We start from the raw sequence: 20890 nt of genomic DNA, 5'->3' as shown, positions 1-20890 counted from the left end.
AAATTCCTGATTTTTTCCCCCAAAATTCCCGCCCCAAACCCCTCCCCCGTTACCTTTCCGCTTGATTTGGATCCCCTTGGGCTCCGGCTCTTCCCGGGATTCCCGGCTGGAAACTGGGAATTCTTGACTGGAAATTGGGAATTCCTGCCCGGACTTTGGGAATTCCCGGCTGGACATTGGGAATTCCTGACTGGACTTTGGGAATTCCTGGCTGGACTTTGGGAATTCCTGACTGGAAATTGGGATTTCTTGACTGGAAATTGGGAATTCCTGACTGGACATTCCTGAATCCCAACTGGACTTTGGGAATTCCCGGCCGGACATCGGGAATTCCCGCCCGGACATCGGGAATTCTTGACTGGAAACTGGGAATTCTTGACTGGAAATTGGGAATTCCTGACTGGAAATTGGGAATTCCCGGCTGGATGTGGCTGAATCCTGGCTGGAAATTGGGAATTCCCGGCTGGATTTTGGGAATTCCTGACTGGACTTTGGGAATTCTTGACTGGACTTTGGGAATTCCCAGCTGGAAATTGGGAATTCCCGGCTGGACATTCCCAAATCCCAACTGGACTTCGGGAATTCCTGGCTGGACATTGGGAATTCCCGGCTGGACACGGCTGAATCCCGGCTGGACATTCCTGAATCCCCGCTGGAAATTGGGAATTCCCGGCTGGAAATTGGGAATTCTTGACTGGACTTTGGGAATTCCCGTCTGGAAATGGGGAATTCCCTTCCGGCCAGCGAGGGCGTGGGGGTGACGTCGTCATCGTCGGGATGGGGATCCCGGCCCGGCCGGAGCCTCCGGACAATCAGGAGCCGCAGGGTCTCCACTGGGAATGGGAAAAACAGGGATTGGAACATTCCAGGGGGAAAAAAACCCGGGATTGGGGAATTCTGGGATATTCCAGAGGGGAAAAAACCCGGGATTGGGAAATTCTGGGATATTCCAACCCCGGGATTGGGGAATTCTGGGATATTCCAACCCCGGGATTGGGGAATTCTGGGATATTCCAGAGGGAAAAAAATCCCGGGATTGGGGAATTCTGGGGTTTTCCAGAGGGAAAAATCCTGGGATTGGGGAATTCTGGGATATTCCAACCCCGGGATTGGGGAATTCTGGGATATTCCAGAGGGAAAAAAATCCCGGGATTGGGGAATTCTGGGGTTTTCCAGAGGGAAAAATCCTGGGATTGGGGAATTCTGGGATATTCCAACCCCGGGATTGGGGAATTCTGGGATATTCCAACCCCAGGATTGGGGAATTCTGGGATATTCCAGAGGGAAAAATCCCGGGATTGGGGAATTCTGGGATATTCCAGAGGGAAAAAATCCCGGGATTGGGGAATTCTGGGATATTCCAGGGGAAAAATCCTGGGATTGGGGCAGATTTTGGGGTTATCCCGAGGGAATGGAGAGAAGAAAATCGGGAATTTGGGATTTTCCCAAGGAAAGGGAGAGACGAAATCGAGAATTTGGGATTTTGGGAATTTGGGATTTTGGGATTTTGGGAATTTGGGAATTGGGGATTTTGGGAATTCGGGAATTTGGGAATTGGGGATTTTGGGAATTCGGGAATTTGGGATTTTGGAAATTCGGGAATTTGGGATTTTGGGAATTTGGGAATTTGGGATTTTGGGAATTTGGGATTTTGGGAATTCGGGAATTTGGGATTTTGGGATTTTGGGAATTTGGGAATTTGGGATTTTGGGAATTCGGGATTTTGGGAATTGGGGAATTTGGGATTTTGGGAATTCGGGAATTTGGGAATTTGGGAATTCGGGAATTGGGGATTTTGGAAATTTGGGAATTTGGGAATTGGGGATTTTGGGATTTTGGGAATTCAGGAATTCGGGATTTTGGGAATTGGGGAATTTGGGATTTTGGGATTTTGGAAATTTGGGAATTGGGGAATTTGGGATTTTGGGAATTCGGGAATTTGGGATTCTGGGAATTGGGGATTTTGGGAATTGGGGATTTTGGGAATTTGGGAATTTGGGATTTTGGGAATTGGGGATTTCCCGAGGTCTCACCGTCCTCCAGCGCCGCCTGGGCCACTCCTCCGGCGCTTCCCGGGGATTTGGGGATTCCCGGGATCCCGGCCCCGCCCAGCTCCGATGGTCGGGATCTGCCCCAGGGATCATCGGGGACGGCTGCGGAACAACGGGAACGGGGCTGGGGACAGACAGACGGACACGGGGACAGACAGACGGACACGGGGACAGGGACTGGGGACAGACAGACGGACACGGGAACGGGCTGGGGACAGACGGACGGACACGGGGACAGGGACTGGGGACAGACAGACGGACACGGGGACAGGGACTGGGGACAGACAGACACGGGGACAGGGACTGGACATGGACACACAGACACGGGGCAGGGATGGGATTGGGAACCAACAGGACGGGGTTGGGGACACAGGGACAGGGATTGGGGACACACGGACACACGGACAGCGACAGGGATTGGCCATGGACACATGGACAGGGATTGGGACACACGGACACAGGGACAGGACGGGATTGGGAACCGACAGGACGGGGTTGGGGACACACGGACACAGGAACAGTGATGGGATTGGGATGGGATTTGGGACACACGGACACATGGACAGGGATGGGATTGGGACACACGGACACGGGGCAGGGACTGGGGACAGACAGACAGGGACTGGGGACAGACGGACACGGGGACAGGGATGGGATTGGGATGGGATTTGGGACATGGACACACGGACAGGGATGGGATTGGGACACACGGACACAGGGACAGGGGTGGGACAGGAGGTGACACCCAGGGGTGACCTGGGCCCGGCTGTACCTGAGCAGGGATCCTCGGCCTCATCCTCCTCATCCTCATCCTGATCCCGATCCTGATCCTGATCCTGGTCTTGATCCCGATCCTGATCCCGATCCTCCTCCTCCTCCTCCTCCTCCTCCTCCTCGTCCCCGTTCTCGGGCTCAGCTCCGGTTCCCGGGCCCAGCTCCGGGGTCCCCGCGGGCTCCGGCAGCGCCGGCCTGGAGAGACGCGGCTGCCACGGGGGGGAACCGGCCTGGGACCCCCAGAGACCCCCCCGGGACCACCTGGGACCCCCCGGGACCACCTGGGACCCCCCTGGGGCCACCCGGGACCACCTGGGAACCCCCGGGACCACCCTGGGACCACCTGGGACCCCCCCAGAGACCCCCCTGGGACCACCTGGGACCCCTTTGGGACCCTCAGAGACCCCCCTGGGAACCCCTGGGACCCCTTTGGGACCCCCCCAGGACCCCCAGCCCCATCCAGGGATCCCCTGGGATCCCCAGAGACCCCCTGGGACCCTCCTGGGACCCCCAGCCCCATCTCTGGGACCCCCTGACCCTCCCCAGGGACCCTTGGGATCCTCCAGGAACCCCCTGAGCTCCATCCCCCATTCCCCATTCCCCCATTCCCATCCCCCCATTCCCACATTCCCATTTCCATCCCCCCATTCCCATTCCCATTCCCATTCCCATTCCCATTCCCATTCCCATTCCCATTCCCATCCCCCATTCCCATTCCCATTCCCACATTCCCCATCCCCCCATTCCCATTCCCATTCCCATTCCCATTCCCATTCCCACATTCCCATTCCCACATTCCCATTCCCACATTCCCATTCCCATTCCCATTCCCACATTCCCCATCCCCCCATTCCCATTCCCATTCCCATCCCCATTCCCATTCCCATCCCCATTCCCATTCCCCCATTCCCATTCCCCCATTCCCCCATTCCCATTCCCATTTTCCCACATTCCCATTCCCATTCCCACATTCCCATCTCCCCATTTCCCACCGGGAATCTCCTCCCGTCTCTCCCTGGATCGGTTCCGCTGCTCCGGGGCCGCTCCCGGTGGCCGCCTGCACCGCCCGCTCCAGCAGCTCCAACCAGCTGGGAATTCCAAACGGGAATAATCCTGAATTCCCAATGGGAATAATCCCCAACGCCCGCTCCAGCAGCTCCAGCCAGCTGGGAACAATTCCAAACGGGAATAATCCTGAATTCCCAATGGGAATAATCCCAAATTCCCAACGGGAACAACCGCCAATGGGAGCTCCAGCAGCTCCAACCAGCTGGGAACAATTCCCAATGGGAATAATGGGAATTCCAAATGGGAATAATGGGAACAATCCCAAATTCCCAACAGGAACAACGCCCGCTCCAGCAGCTCCAACCAGCTGGGAACAATTCCCAACGGGAATAATCCTGAATTCCCAATGGGAACAACCCCAAATTCCCAACAGGAACAACTCCCAACAGGAGCTCCAGCAGCTCCAACCAGCTGGGAACAATTCCCAATGGGAATAATCCCAAATTCCCAACGGGAATAATGGGAACAATCCCAAATTCCCACCAGGAACAACCCCCAAGGGGATTCCCGTGGATTTTTCCCGGGATTTTGCCTCACGTGTTCCTCTCCGAGGGCGTCAGCGCCACCAGTTCGTAGATTTGTGGTCCCAGCTCCGAGGTGCAGATGATGAAGAGGGCTCGCTTGTCTGGGGGGAAATTCCCAGAATTCCCAAAATTCCCAAAATTCCCGGATTTCCCCAGCTCAGCCCAAACCCCATTCCCAAACCCATCCCAGTTTTGTACAAAAATCCCGATTTTTCCCCCCAAAAATCCCAAATTTTTCCCCCCAAAAATCAAATTTTTACCCCAAAAATCCCAAATTTTTCCCCCCCAAAAATCCCATTTTTTTCCCAGAAATCCCATTTTTTCCATGGAAAACCCCGGAATTCCGGGAATTCTGTGTCTCACCCCAAATTTCCCCCCAAAAATCCCATTTTTTGACCTAAACCCCCATTTTCTGACCCAAAAATCCCAATTTTTTCCCAGAAAATCCCAATTTTTTTTCCAGAAATTCCCATTTTTTTCCCAGAAATTCCATTTTTCCATGGAAAACTCCTGGAATTTTGGGAATTCCATCTCACCAGTGGCCACAGAGCACATGAGCAGCGAGCTGAGGCTCAGACCCCATTCCCAGACCCCAAATTTCCCCCCAAAAATCCCATTTTTTGACCTAAACCCCCCATTTTTCCCCCCAAAAATCCCGTTTTCTTCCCAGAAATCCCATTTTTTCCATGGAAAACCCCGGAATTCCGGGAATTCTGTGTCTCACCCCAAATTTCCCCCCAAAAATCCCATTTTTTGACCCAAAAATCTCTTTTTTCTTCCCAAAAATCCCATTTTTTTCTCAGAAAATCCCATTTTTTCACCCAAAACCCCCATTTTTTCACCCAAAAATCCAGTTTTTTTTCCCAGAATTCCCATTTTCCCTGGAATTTTGGGAATTGCGTCTCACCAGTGGCCACGGAGCGCACCAGGAGGGAGCTGAGGCTCAGACCCCATTCCCAGACCCCCCAAAAATCCCATTTTTTGACCTAAAACCCCCATTTTTTCACCCAAAAATCCCATTTTTTTCCCAGAAAATCCTGGAAAAGCCTGGAATTTTGGGAATTGCGTCTCACCCGTGGCCACGGAGCGCACCAGGAGGGAGCTGAGGCTCAGACCCCATTCCCAGACCCCAAATTTCCCCCCCAAAAATCCCATTTTTTACCCAAAACCCCCATTTTTTCACCCAAAAATCCCATTTTCTTCCATGGAAAACCCCGGAATTCCGGGAATTCTGTGTCTCACCCCAAATTTCCCCCCAAAAATCCCATTTTTTTCCCAGAAAATCACAGTTTTTGACCCAAAAATCCCATTTTTTGACCTAAACCCCCCATTTTTTCACCCAAAAATCCCATTTTTTTTCCCAGAATTCCCATTTTTCCCTGGAATTTTGGGAATTGCGTCTCACCCGTGGCCACAGGGCGCACCAGGAGGGAGCTGAGGCTCAGACCCCATTCCCAGACCCCCAATTTCCCCCCAAAAATCCCATTTTTTTACCCAAAACCCCCATTTTTTCACCCAAAAATCCCATTTTCTTCCCAGAAATCCCATTTTTTCCATGGAAAACCCCGGAATTCCGGGAATTCTGTGTCTCACCCCAAATTTCCCCCCAAAAATCCCATTTTTTGACCTAAACCCCCATTTTCTGACCCAAAAATCCTAATTTTTTCCCAGCAAATCCCAATTTTTTTCCAGAAATTCCCATTTTTTTTCCCAGAAATCCCATTTTTCCATGGAAAACTCCTGGAATTTTGGGAATTCCATCTCACCAGTGGCCACAGAGTGCACGAGAAAGGATCTGAGGCTCAGACCCCATTCCCAGACCCCAAATTTCCCCCCCAAAAATCCCATTTTTTTACCCAAAACCCCCATTTTTTCACCCAAAAATCCCATTTTTTTTCCCAGAAATCCCGTTTTTCCATGGAATTTTGGGAATTGTGTCTCACCAGTGGCCACAGAGCGCACCAGGAGGGAGCTGAGGCTCAGACCCCATTCCCACACCCCAAATTTCCCCCCAAAAATCCCATTTTTTTCCCAGAAACCCCCATTTTTTCACCCAAAAATCCCATTTTTTTTCCCAGAATTCCCATTTTTCCATGGAATTTTGGGAATTGCGTCTCCCCAGTGGCCACAGAGTGCACGAGAAAGGATCTGAGGCTCAGACCCCATTCCCAGACCCCAAATTTCCCCCCAAAAATCCCATTTTTTTACCCAAAACCCCCATTTTTTCACCCAAAAATCCCATTTTTTTTCCCAGAATTCCCATTTTTCCATGGAAAACTCCTGGAATTTTGGGAATTCCATCTCACCCGTAGCCACAGAGCGCACGAGGAAGGATCTGAGGCTCAGACCCCATTCCCAAACCCATTTTCCCCCAAAAATCCCATTTTTTGACCTAAACCCCCCATTTTTTCACCCAAAAATCCCGTTTTCTTCCCAGAAATCCCATTTTTTCCATGGAAAACCCCGGAATTTTGGGAATTCTGTGTCTCACCCCAAATTTCCCCCCAAAAATCCCATTTTTTTCCCAGAAAATCACAGTTTTTGACCCAAAAATCCCAATTTTTGACCTAAACCCCCCATTTTTTCACCCAAAAATCCCATTTTTTTTCCCAGAATTCCCATTTTCCCCTGGAATTTTGGGAATTGCGTCTCACCCGTGGCCACGGACTCGCTGTGGCTCAGACCCCATTCCCAGACCCCCAATTTCCCCCCAAAAATCCCATTTTTTTCCCAGAAAATCCCATTTTTTTCCCAGAAAATCACAGTTTTTGACCCAAAAATCCCATTTTTTTCCCAGAAAATCCTGGAAAACTCCTGGAATTTTGGGAATTCTGTCTCACCCGTGGCCACGGACTCGCTGCGGCTCAGACCCCATTCCCAGACCCCCAATTTCCCCCAGAAAATCCCATTTTTTTCCCAGAAAATCCCATTTTTTCACCCAAAAATCCCATTTTTTTTCCCAGAATTCCCATTTTTCCCTGGAATTTTGGGAATTCTGTCTCACCCGTGGCCACGGAGCGCACCAGGAGGGATCTGAGGCTCAGACCCCATTCCCAGACCCCAAATTTCCCCCCCAAAAATCCCATTTTTTCACCCAAAACCCCCATTTTTTGACCCAAAAATCCCATTTTTTTCCCAGAAATCCCATTTTTTCCATGGAAAACCCCGGAATTCTGGGAATTCTGTGTCTCACCCCAAATTTCCCCCCAAAAATCCCATTTTTTTCCCAGAAACCCCCATTTTTTCACCCCAAAATCCCTTTTTTTCCATGGAAAACCCCGGAATTCCGGGAATTCTGTGTCTCACACCAAATTTCCCCCCAAAAATCCCATTCTTTGACCCAAAAATCTCTTTTTTCTTCCCAAAAATCCCATTTTTTTCTCAGAAAATCCCAATTTTTGACTTAAACCCCCCATTTTTTCACCCAAAAATCCCATTTTTTTCCCAGAAAATCCCAATTTTTGACCCAAAAATCCCGTTTTTTTTCCCAGAATTCCCATTTTTCCCTGGAATTTTGGGAATTGCGTCTCACCCGTGGCCACGGAGCGCACCAGGAGGGAGCTGAGGCTCAGACCCCATTCCCAGACCCCAAATTTCCCCCCAAAAATCCCATTTTTTTCCCAGAAAATCACAGTTTTTGACCCAAAAATCCCATTTTTTGACCTAAACCCCCCATTTTTTCACCCAAAAATCCCATTTTTTTTCCCAGAATTCCCATTTTTCCCTGGAATTTTGGGAATTGCGTCTCACCCGTGGCCACAGGGCGCACCAGGAGGGAGCTGAGGCTCAGACCCCATTCCCAGACCCCCAATTTCCCCCCAAAAATCCCATTTTTTTACCCAAAACCCCCATTTTTTCACCCAAAAATCCCATTTTCTTCCCAGAAATCCCATTTTTTCCATGGAAAACCCCGGAATTCCGGGAATTCTGTGTCTCACCCCAAATTTCCCCCCAAAAATCCCATTTTTTGACCTAAACCCCCATTTTCTGACCCAAAAATCCTAATTTTTTCCCAGCAAATCCCAATTTTTTTCCAGAAATTCCCATTTTTTTTCCCAGAAATCCCATTTTTCCATGGAAAACTCCTGGAATTTTGGGAATTCCATCTCACCAGTGGCCACAGAGTGCACGAGAAAGGATCTGAGGCTCAGACCCCATTCCCAGACCCCAAATTTCCCCCCCAAAAATCCCATTTTTTTACCCAAAACCCCCATTTTTTCACCCAAAAATCCCATTTTTTTTCCCAGAAATCCCGTTTTTCCATGGAATTTTGGGAATTGTGTCTCACCAGTGGCCACAGAGCGCACCAGGAGGGAGCTGAGGCTCAGACCCCATTCCCACACCCCAAATTTCCCCCCAAAAATCCCATTTTTTTCCCAGAAACCCCCATTTTTTCACCCAAAAATCCCATTTTTTTTCCCAGAATTCCCATTTTTCCATGGAATTTTGGGAATTGCGTCTCCCCAGTGGCCACAGAGTGCACGAGAAAGGATCTGAGGCTCAGACCCCATTCCCAGACCCCAAATTTCCCCCCAAAAATCCCATTTTTTTACCCAAAACCCCCATTTTTTCACCCAAAAATCCCATTTTTTTTCCCAGAATTCCCATTTTTCCATGGAAAACTCCTGGAATTTTGGGAATTCCATCTCACCCGTAGCCACAGAGCGCACGAGGAAGGATCTGAGGCTCAGACCCCATTCCCAAACCCATTTTCCCCCAAAAATCCCATTTTTTGACCTAAACCCCCCATTTTTTCACCCAAAAATCCCGTTTTCTTCCCAGAAATCCCATTTTTTCCATGGAAAACCCCGGAATTTTGGGAATTCTGTGTCTCACCCCAAATTTCCCCCCAAAAATCCCATTTTTTTCCCAGAAAATCACAGTTTTTGACCCAAAAATCCCAATTTTTGACCTAAACCCCCCATTTTTTCACCCAAAAATCCCATTTTTTTTCCCAGAATTCCCATTTTCCCCTGGAATTTTGGGAATTGCGTCTCACCCGTGGCCACGGACTCGCTGTGGCTCAGACCCCATTCCCAGACCCCCAATTTCCCCCCAAAAATCCCATTTTTTTCCCAGAAAATCCCATTTTTTTCCCAGAAAATCACAGTTTTTGACCCAAAAATCCCATTTTTTTCCCAGAAAATCCTGGAAAACTCCTGGAATTTTGGGAATTCTGTCTCACCCGTGGCCACGGACTCGCTGCGGCTCAGACCCCATTCCCAGACCCCCAATTTCCCCCAGAAAATCCCATTTTTTTCCCAGAAAATCCCATTTTTTCACCCAAAAATCCCATTTTTTTTCCCAGAATTCCCATTTTTCCCTGGAATTTTGGGAATTCTGTCTCACCCGTGGCCACGGAGCGCACCAGGAGGGATCTGAGGCTCAGACCCCATTCCCAGACCCCAAATTTCCCCCCCAAAAATCCCATTTTTTCACCCAAAACCCCCATTTTTTGACCCAAAAATCCCATTTTTTTCCCAGAAATCCCATTTTTTCCATGGAAAACCCCGGAATTCTGGGAATTCTGTGTCTCACCCCAAATTTCCCCCCAAAAATCCCATTTTTTTCCCAGAAACCCCCATTTTTTCACCCCAAAATCCCTTTTTTTCCATGGAAAACCCCGGAATTCCGGGAATTCTGTGTCTCACACCAAATTTCCCCCCAAAAATCCCATTCTTTGACCCAAAAATCTCTTTTTTCTTCCCAAAAATCCCATTTTTTTCTCAGAAAATCCCAATTTTTGACTTAAACCCCCCATTTTTTCACCCAAAAATCCCATTTTTTTCCCAGAAAATCCCAATTTTTGACCCAAAAATCCCGTTTTTTTTCCCAGAATTCCCATTTTTCCCTGGAATTTTGGGAATTGCGTCTCACCCGTGGCCACGGAGCGCACCAGGAGGGAGCTGAGGCGCAGCACGGGGCTGAAGCCGTGTTTGCCGTCGCGGCTGTGGCAGCGCAGCAGCCACCGCTCGTCCTGGCGCTGCAGCAGCACCAGCAGCTCCTCCAGCAGCAGCACGTGCAGCTCTGCAGCAACGACAATTCCATGGAAATCCCTCGGGAATTCCTTGGGAATTTTTGGGGAATTTTTGGGGAATTTTTTGGAATTTTTTTGGAATTTTTTTGGATTTTTTTTTTATTTTTTTTGGATTTTTTTTTTAATTTTTTAGGCATTTTTTGGGCATTTTTGTTGGATTTTTTGGGATCTTTTGAAGATTTTCTTGGGAATTTTTGGGGGGATTTTCGGGAATTTTTTTGGAATTTTTTGGATTCTTTTTGGAATTTTTTGGGATTTTTTTTTTAATTTTTTGGATTTTTTTTTGGATTTTTTTAAAAATTTTTTAGGCATTTTTTGGGCATTTTTGTTGGATTTTTTGGGATCTTTTGGGGATTTTCTTGGGAATTTTTGGGGGGAGTTTTGGGAATTTTTGGGGAATTTTTTGGGAATTTTTTGGAATTTTTTTGGAATTTTTTTGGAATTTTTTGGAATTTTTTTTGATTTTTTTTTTTATTTTTTAGGCATTTTTTGGGCATTTTCTTGGATTTTTTAGGATCTTTTGGGGATTTTCTTGGGAATTTTTTGGGGGGGATTTTTGGGAATTTTTTTAGGATTTCTTTGGAATTTTTTAAACATTTTTTAGGAATTTTTTGGGTTTTTTTTATTTTTTTGGGATTTTTTGGGGGTTTTTTTGGGGGGGGATTTTGGCAGCACCAGCAGCTCCTCCAGCAGCAGCACGTGCAGCTCTGCAGCAACGACAATTCCATGGAAATCCCTCGGGAATTTTTTGGGAATTTTTTGGGAATTTTTTGGAATTTTTTGGGATTTTTTTTGGATTTTTTTTGGATTTTTTAATGAATTTTTTTGGATTTTTTTTGGCATTTTTTGGGCATTTTGTTGGATTTTTTGGGATCTTTTGGAGATTTTCTTGGGAATTTTTGGGGGGAGTTTTGGGAATTTTTTGGGAATTTTTTGGGAATTTTTTGGAATTTTTTGGGATTTTTTTTTTAATTTTTTGGATTTTTTTTTGGATTTTTTTAAAAATTTTTTAGGCATTTTTTGGGCATTTTTGTTGGATTTTTTGGGATCTTTTGGGGATTTTCTTGGGAATTTTTGGGGGGAGTTTTGGGAATTTTTGGGGAATTTTTTGGGAATTTTTTGGAATTTTTTTGGAATTTTTTTGGAATTTTTTGGAATTTTTTTTGATTTTTTTTTTTATTTTTTAGGCATTTTTTGGGCATTTTCTTGGATTTTTTAGGATCTTTTGGGGATTTTCTTGGGAATTTTTTGGGGGGGATTTTTGGGAATTTTTTTAGGATTTCTTTGGAATTTTTTAAACATTTTTTAGGAATTTTTTGGGTTTTTTTTATTTTTTTGGGATTTTTTGGGGGTTTTTTTGGGGGGGGATTTTGGCAGCACCAGCAGCTCCTCCAGCAGCAGCACGTGCAGCTCTGCAGCAACGACAATTCCATGGAAATCCCTCGGGAATTTTTTGGGAATTTTTTGGGAATTTTTTGGAATTTTTTGGGATTTTTTTTGGATTTTTTTTGGATTTTTTAATGAATTTTTTTGGATTTTTTTTGGCATTTTTTGGGCATTTTGTTGGATTTTTTGGGATCTTTTGGAGATTTTCTTGGGAATTTTTGGGGGGAGTTTTGGGAAATTTTGGGAATTTTTTGGAATTTTTTTGGAATTTTTTTGGAATTTTTTTGAATTTTTTTTTTTAATTTTTTAGGCATTTTTTGGGCATTTTCTTGGATTTTTTGGGATCTTTTGGGGATTTTCTTGGGAATTTTTGGGGGGATTTTTGGGAATTTTTTTGGAAGATTTTTGGGAATTTTTTTAGGATTTCTTTGGGATTTTTTAGAAAATTTTTTAGGAATTTTTTGGGCTTTTTTTTGGTTTTTTGGGATTTTTTGGGAGTTTTTTTGGGGGGGGGGATTTTGGCAGCACCAGCAGCTCCTCCAGCAGCAGCACGTGCAGCTCTGCAGCAACGACAATTCCAGGAAAATCCCTCGGGAATTCCTTGGGAATTTTTGGGGAATTTTTGGGGAATTTTTTGGACTTTTTTTGGATTTTTTTTGGAATTTTTTATGAATTTTTTTGGATTTTTTTTGGCATTTTTTGGGCATTTTTGTTGGATTTTTAGGGATCTTTTGGGGATTTTCTTGGGAATTTTTGGGGGGGATTTTTGGGAATTTTTTTAGGATTTCTTTGGAATTTTTAACAAAAATTTTTGGGCATTTTTTGGGCTTTTTTTGGGGTTTTTGGGGGATTTTTTTGAGGTTTTTTTGGGGGGATTTTGGCATCAGAGGCAGCTCTGCAACAACGGGAATTCCATGGGAATTCCATCCCAGTCCCTCCCAGTCCATCCCAGTCCATCCCAATCCATCCCAGTCCATCCCAGTCTGTCCTAGTCCATCCCAGTCCATCCCAGTCCCTCCCAGTCCATCCCAGTCCATCCCAGTCCATCCCAGTCCATCCCAGTCCATCCCAGTCCCTCCCAGTCCATTCCCAGTCCCTCCCAGTCCATTCCCAGTCCCTCCCAGTCCATCCCAGTCCATCCCAGTCCATTCCCAGTCTGTCCCAGTCCATCCCAGTCCATCCCAGTCCATTCCCAGTCCCTCCCAGTCTGTCCCAGTCCATCCCAGTCCCTCCCAGTCCATCCCAGTCCCTCCCAGTCCATCCCAGTCCATCCCAGTCCATCCCAGTCCATTCCAGTCCATCCCAGTCCATTCCCAGTCCATCCCAGTCCATCCCAGTCCATCCCAGTCCATTCCCAGTCCATCCCAATCCCTCCCAGTCCCTCCCAGTCCCTCCCAATCCATTCCCAGTCCATCCCAGTCACTCCCAGTCCCTCCCAATCCATTCCCAGTTCATCCCAGTCCATCCCAGTCCCTCCCAGTCCCTCCCAGTCCATCCCAGTCCCTCCCAGTCCATCCCAGTCCATCCCAGTTCATCCCAGTCCATCCCAGTCCATCCCAGTCCCTCCCAGTCCATCCCAGTCCCTCCCAGTCCCTCCCAGTACATCCCAGTCCCTCCCAGTCCATTCCCAATCCCTCCCAGTCCATTCCCAGTCCCTCCCAGTCCATCCCAGTCCATTCCCAATCCCTCCCAGTCCATTCCCAGTCCCTCCCAGTCCATCCCAGTTCCATCCCAGTCCATCCCAGTCCCTCCCAGTCCATCCCAGTCCATCCCAGTCCATCCCAGTCCCTCCCAGTCCATTCCCAGTCCATCCCAGTCCATCCCAGTCCATCCCAGTCCATCCCAGTCCCTCCCAGTCCATCCCAGTCCATCCCAGTCCGTCCCAGTCCATCCCAGTCCATCCCAGTCCATCCCAGTCCATCCCAGTCCCTCCCAATCCCATCCCAGTCCCTCCCAGTCCATTCCCAATCCATCCCAGTCCATTCCAGTCCATCCCAGTGAGTCCCAGTCCATCCCAGTCCCTCCCAGTGAGTCCCAGTTCATCCCAGTCCCTCCCAGTCCGTCCCAGTCCATCCCAGTCCATCCCAGTCCCTCCCAGTCCCTCCCAGTCCCTCCCAGTCCCTCCCAGTCCATTCCCAGTCCATCCCAGTCCATCCCAGTCCATCCCAATCCATTCCCAGTCCCTCCCAGTCCATCCCAGTCCATTCCCAGTCCATCCCAGTCCCTCCCAGTCCATTCCCAGTCCATCCCAGTCCATCCCAGTCCATCCCAGTCCATCCCAGTCCATTCCCAGTCCCTCCCAGTCCCTCCCAGTCCCTCCCAGTCCATTCCCAGTCCATCCCAGTCCCTCCCAGTCCATCCCAGTCCCTCCCAGTCCATCCCAGTCCGTCCCAGTCCGTCCCAGTCCATCCCAGTCCGTACCCACGCTCTTGTCCTTGCCCACGCGCCAGGCCAGGGGCCCCTCGTGGATCATCCGGTGCGAGGTCAGGTCCAGGTTCTGTGGGATCAGAATTCCATGGAAAACACCACCGGAATTCCAGGGAAAACACCCGGAATCCATGGAAACAACACCCGGAATTCCATGGAAACAACACCCGGAATTCCAGGAAAACAACACCCGGAATCCATGGAAACAACACCCGGAATTCCATGGAAACAACACCTGGAATCCATGGAAACAACACCCGGAATTCCAGGGAAAACACCCGGAATCCATGGAAAACAACACCCGGAATCCATGGAAACAACACCCGGAATTCCATGGAAACAACACCCGGAATTCCATGGAAACAACACCCGGAATTCCATGGAAACAACACCCGGAATTCCATGGAAACAACATCCGGAATCCATGGAAACAACACCCGGAATCCATGGAAACAACACCCGGAATCCATGGAAAACACCCGGAATCCATGGAAACAACACCCGGAATCCATGGAAACAACACCCGGAATCCATGGAAAACACCCGGAATTCATGGAAACAACACCCGGAATCCATGGAAACAACACCCGGAATTCCATGGAAACAACACCCGGAATCCATGGAAACAACACCCGGAATTCCAGGGAAACAACACCCGGAATTCCATGGAAACAACACCCGGAATCCATGGAAACAACACCCGGAATTCCATGGAAACAACACCCGGAATTCCAGGGAAAACACCCGGAATTCCAGGGAAAACACCCGGAATCCATGGAAACAACACCCGGAATCCATGGAAACAACACCCGGAATCCATGGAAACAACACCCGGAATTCCAGGGAAAACACCCGGAATTCCAGGGAAAACACCCGGAATTCCAGGGAAAACACCCGGAATTCATGGAAAACACCCGGAATTCCAGGGAAAACACCCGGAATTCCAGGGAAAACAACACCCGGAATCCATGGAAACAACACCCGGAATTCCAGGGAAACAACACCCGGAATCCATGGAAACAACACCCGGAATTCCAGGGAAAACAACACCCGGAATCCATGGAAAACACCCGGAATTCCATGGAAACAACACCCGGAATCCATGGAAACAACACCCGGAATCCATGGAAAACACCCGGAATTCCATGGAAACAACACCCGGAATTCCAGGGAAACAACACCCGGAATCCATGGAAACAACACCCGGAATCCATGGAAACAACACTCGGAATTCCAGGGAAAACAGCCCAAATTCCATGGGGAAAACAACCCAAAATACAGTTTTTTCCATGGAAAACTGGGAATACCCGGAATTGTGGGATTTTCCATGGAAAACTGGGAATACCCGGAATTGTTCCCACGGAAAACTGGGAATACCTGGAATTGCTGGGCCAGGGGGCTGTTCCCAAGTGGGATTTTCCATGGAAAACTGGGAATACCCGGAATTGCTTCCATGGAAAACTGGGAATACCCAGAATTGCTTCCATGGAAAACAGGGAATACCCGGAACTGCTTCCATGGAAAACCGGGAATACCCAGAATTCCCACATCCAGGGGCCGTTTCCAAGCATTTTTTCCATGGAAAACTGGGAATACCCGGAATTGTGGGATTTTCCATGGAAAACTGGGAATACCCGGAATTGTGGGATTTTCCATGGAAAACTGGGAATACCCGGAATTGTGGGATTTTCCATGGAAAACTGGGAATACCCGGAATTCCCACGTCCAGGGGGGTGTTCCTGGGTGGGATTTTTCCATGGAAAACCGGGAATACCCGGAATTGCTGGGCCAGGGGGGTGTTTCCGAGCGGGATTTTCCATGGAAAACTGGGAATACCCGGAATTGTGGGATTTTCCATGGAAAACCGGGAATACCCGGAATTGTGGGATTTTCCATGGAAAACTGGGAATACCCGGAATTGTGGGATTTTCCATGGAAAACCGGGAATACCCAGAATTCCCACATCCAGGGGGCCGTTCCCGAGCGTTTTTTTTCCACGGAAAACTGGGAATACCCGGAACTGCTGGGCCAGGGGGTTGGAGCTGCGCTCCAGGGCGGAGCTGTCCAGGCGCCGCTGGTGCTCCCGGAGGCGCCGGCGATTCTCGGCCCCGCGCACGGCCTCGTTCACAAAGCGCAGCACGGAACGGCTCTGATCCAGGGCACGGAACAGCTTCTCACGCTCCGGGGAACCCGCTGGAAAACAGGGAAAATCCATGGGAAATTCATGGGAAATCCAGGGGAAATCCATGGGAAATCCAGGGGAAAAATCCAGGGAAAATCCATGGGAAAATCCATGGGAAAAATGGGAATAATCAGGGAAAATCCATGGGAAATCCAGGGGAAATCCAGGGGAAAAAACGGGAAATTCATGGAAAAAAAATGGGGAAAATCAGGGGAAATGTGGGATGGCTGGAACAGCTTCTCCTGCTCTGGGGAACCCGCTGGGAGGGCAGGAATCCGGGGGCAGGATCCCAGAACAGATCCCAGGGATGGATCCCAGGGACAGGAGGGATCCCAGAGCCGATCCCAGGATCTCTCACCATTGCTGAGGCGGATCAGGCTCTCCAGCAGCAGGGGGGATTTGCTGAGTTGGGGAGGGCAGGAACCCAGGGACAGGATCCCAGGGATGGATCCAGGGGACAGGAACAGATCCCAGGGATGGGATGGATCCCAGAGTGGATCCCAGAGTGGATCCCAGGATCTCTCACCGTTGCTCAGGCGGATCAGGCTCTCCAGCAGCAGGGGGGATTTGCTGAGCCGGGGGGCAGGATCCCCAGGGATGGATCCAGGGGACAGGAGGGATCCCAGAGTGGATCCCAGGGATGGGATGGATCCCAGAACAGATCCCAGAGTGGATCCCAGGCTGTCTCTCTCACCGTTGCTCAGTCGGATCAGGCTCTCCATGAGCAGGGGGGATTTGCTGAGCCAGGGGCAGGAACCCGGGGACAGGAGGGATCCCACAGTGGATCCCAGGGACAGGAACAGATCCCAGGGATGGGATGGATCCCAGAGTGGATCCCAGGAGTGGATTCCTGTCTCTCTCACCGTTGCTCAGTCGGATCAGGCTCTCCAGCAGCAGGGGGTATTTGCTGAGCCGCTGCGTCTCCGCCACCAACAAATCCTTCAGCTGCAGCCGCCGGCACTGGGGGTGGCTCTCGGCCTCCTGCAAATTCCCAAATTCCCACAATTCCCAAATTCCCAATTCCCAAATTCCCACAATTCCCAAATTCCCACAATTCCCAATTTCCCCAATTCCCAAATCCCCGCCGGCACTGCGGGTGGCTCTCGGCCTCCTGCAAATTCCCAAATTCCCACAATTCCCAATTCCCAAATTCCCAAATTCCCAAATTCCCACAATTCCCAAATCCAACAATTTCCCAAATTCCCACAATTCCCAAATCAAACAATTCCCACAATTCCCAAATCCAACAATTTCCCAAATTCCCAAATCCAACAATTTCCCAAATTCCCAAATCCAACAATTCCCAAATTCCCAAATCCAACAATTCCCAATTCCCAATTCCCAAATCCAACAATTCCCACAATTCCCAAATCCAACAACTCCCAAATTCCCAAATCCAACAATTCCCAAATTCCCAAATCCAACAATTTCCCCAATCCCCAAATCCAACAATTCCCAAATTCCCAAATTCAACAATTTCCAAATTCCCAAATTCCCACAATTTCCCCAAACCCCCAATTCCCACAATTCCAGAATTCCCCCCATTCCCAAATCCCCCAAATTTCCACAATTCCCAAATTTCCACAATCCCCCAAATCCTCCAATTCCCAAATAATTCCCAAATAATTCCCATATTGGTCCCCCAAATTCCCAAATTTCTGACCCCACTGGTTCCCAAAAATGGGGAAAAAGAAGAGGGGAAAAAATGGGGGAAAAAATGGGGGAAAAGAGAGGGGGAAAAAAAGGGGGGAAAAAAGGAAAAAAAGGGAAAAAAGGGGAAAAAGGGGAAAAAAAAAGGCGAAAAAAAGAGTAAAAACCAGAAAAAAAAGGGGGAAAAAAAGGGGGAAAAAAGGGAAAAAGGGAAAAAAGGGGAAAAATGGGGAAAAAGGGGGAAAAAGGGGAGAAAAAAGAGGGAAAAAAGAGGGAAAAAGGGGGAAAAGGGAAAAAAGGGGAAAAAGGGGAAAAAAGGGAAAAGGGGGAAAAAGGGGAGAAAAAAGAGGAAAAAAAGAGGGAAAAAGGGGAAAAAGGGGAAAAAAGGGGAAAAAGGGGAAAAAAGGGAAAAGAGGGAAAAAGGGGAAAAAAGGGGAAAAAAAAGGGAAAAAAAGAAGGAAAAAGAGAAAAAAAAGGGAAAAAAAAGGGGGAAAAAAGAGGAAAAAAGGGGAAAAAACGGGGAAAAAAGGGGAAAAAAAGAAGGAAAAAAGGGAAAAAAAAGAGGAAAAATTGGAGGATAAAGGGGGAATAAAACCCAGAAACGGAAAAAAATCGGGAAAGAGGCAAAAATCCCGGGAATTGTCGCCGGGAATGGGATCCCAGACCTGGATGAAAAGCTGGAATCTGCTCTCCTTGCGCTGCTTGGTTCGGATCAGCTCCAGCGCCACGGATTGGGAGCAGCAGAAAGTGGCGGCCACCCTCTGGAATTCCTCCTTGGAATCTCCCTCAAACTGGGAATTCCCATGGAAAATCCATCAGGAATTCCTGGAATTCCTGGAATTCCAAAGGGGGATTTGGGGGGTTTTGGTTTTCCTTACCCGGGCCAGCAAAACGTCGCCGATTTCCTGGATGAGGGGACCCCGATCCCGGAGTTTTTTCATGGATTCCCAGAGGGAATCTGGAGGGGAGGGAATGGGGGGAGAATTGGGGGAAAAGGGGGAAAATTTGGGGGAAAATTTGGGGGAAATTTGGGGGAAAATTTGGGGGAAATTTGGGGGAAATTTGAGGGAAAAAAGGGGAAAAAGGGGAGGAAATCTGGGGAAAATTTGGGAGAAATTTGGGGAATTTTTGGGGTAAATTTGGGGAAAATTTGGGGGAAAATTTGGGGGAAATTTGGGGGAAATTTGGGGAAATTTGAAGGAAAATTTGGGGAAAATTTGGGGGAAAATTTGGGGGAAAAAGAGGGGAAAAAGGGGGAAAATTTGGGGGGGAATTTGGGAAAATTTGGGGGAAAAAAAGGGGAAAAAGGGGGAGAAATTTGGGGAAAATTTGGGAGAAATTTGGGGAATTTTTGGGGTAAATTTGGGGAAAATTTGAGGGAAAATTTGGGGGAAAAAGAGGGGAAAAGGGGGAGAAATTTGGGGAAAATTTGGGGGAAATTTGGGAAAATTTGGGGAAAATTTGAGGGAAAATTTGGGGGAAAAAGGGGGAGAAATTTGGGGGAAATTTGGGGAAAATTTGGGGAAAATTTGGGGAATTTTTGGGGTAAATTTGGGGAAAATTTGGGGGAAATTTGGGGAATTTTGAGGGAAAATTTGGGGGAAATTTTTGGGGAAAAAGAGGGGAAAAACGGGGAAAATTTGGGGGGAAATTTGGGGAAAAAAAGGCGGAAAAAGGGAAAAGAGTGGGGGGAAAAAGAGGGGTTTTGGGAATTCCAGGGAATTTGGGAATTTGGGATTTCAGGGAATTTGGGATTTTGGGATTTCAGGGAATTTGGGATTCAGGGAATTTGGGAATTTGGGAACCAGCGGGGTCAGGAACTCGGGGATTTTGGGATTTCAGGGATCTGGGATTCAGGATTTTGGGATTTCAGGGATCTGGGATTTTGGGAATTTTGGGATTCAGGATTTTGGGAATTCAGGAATTCAGGGATTCTCACTGTGCACAGCGATGAGCTCGGGCAGGTTGGGGGGAACAGGAACCCAGCGGGATTTCAGGAATTGGCAGGGTCAGGAACTCGGGGATTTCAGGGATTTGGGAATTTTGGGATTCAGGATTTTGAGAATTCAGGAATTTTGGGAATTCAGGGAATTTCAGGATTCTCACTGTGCACAGCGATGAGCTCGGGCAGGTTGGGGAAGAGCAGCCCCAGCTCGTGGGGGCTCAGCAGCTGCTCCCGCCTCAGGCGCTGATAGAACAGAACATGGAGAGCCCGCAGCAGGCACAGGTGGGACAGCTCTGTCACCATCAGCTCTGGGGACATTGGGGACATCATTGGGGACATTGGGGACACCCTGGGGACACCTCAGGGACATGGGGACATCATTGGGGACATGGGGACATCACTGGGAACAGAACATGGAGAGCCCGCAGCAGGCGCAGGTGGGACAGCTCTGTCACCATCAGCTCTGGGGACATTGGGGACATCATTGGGGACATTGGGGACACCTTGGGGACATCACAGGGACATGGGGACATCATTGGGGACATCACTGGGAACAGAACATGGAGAGCCCGCAGCAGGCGCAGGTGGGACAGCTCTGTCACCATCAGCTCTGGGGGGACATTGGGGACATCAGAGACACCTTGGGGACATCATTGGGGACATGGGGACATCATTGGGGACATCACTGGGACATGGGGACATCACTGGGAACAGAACATGGAGAGCCCACAGCAGGCGCAGGTGGGACAGCTCTGTCACCATCAGCTCTGGGGGGACATTGGGGACATTGGGGACACCTTGGGGACATCACAGGGACATCAGAGACACATTGGGGACATGGGGACA

At 48.7% G+C, this 20890-nt stretch overlaps 1 protein-coding gene across 1 annotated transcript in view; it reads right to left on the bottom strand.

Annotated features, from left to right (window-relative positions):
• Positions 1-20890, bottom strand: part of ARHGEF11 (Rho guanine nucleotide exchange factor 11) — a 71597-nt gene that overhangs the window by 7247 nt on the left and 43460 nt on the right. Inside the window, exons 25-37 of the mRNA XM_058860210.1 lie at positions 20206-20352; positions 18978-19057; positions 18765-18890; positions 17313-17430; positions 16282-16460; positions 14262-14337; positions 10295-10444; positions 4431-4518; positions 3818-3913; positions 2824-3020; positions 2034-2153; positions 295-833; positions 54-105 (exon numbers count right to left, since the gene is read on the bottom strand). Coding sequence (XP_058716193.1) covers positions 54-105; positions 295-833; positions 2034-2153; positions 2824-3020; positions 3818-3913; positions 4431-4518; positions 10295-10444; positions 14262-14337; positions 16282-16460; positions 17313-17430; positions 18765-18890; positions 18978-19057; positions 20206-20352 — 1968 coding nt within the window. The remainder of the gene's footprint in view (positions 1-53; positions 106-294; positions 834-2033; positions 2154-2823; positions 3021-3817; positions 3914-4430; positions 4519-10294; positions 10445-14261; positions 14338-16281; positions 16461-17312; positions 17431-18764; positions 18891-18977; positions 19058-20205; positions 20353-20890) is intronic.

Source organism: Poecile atricapillus, chromosome 33, assembly GCF_030490865.1.
Source record: "Poecile atricapillus isolate bPoeAtr1 chromosome 33, bPoeAtr1.hap1, whole genome shotgun sequence".
Classification (NCBI taxonomy): Eukaryota; Metazoa; Chordata; class Aves; order Passeriformes; family Paridae; genus Poecile; species Poecile atricapillus.
Note: the sequence above shows the minus strand (reverse complement) of the source record. Positions and strands in the feature narration are given on the sequence as shown.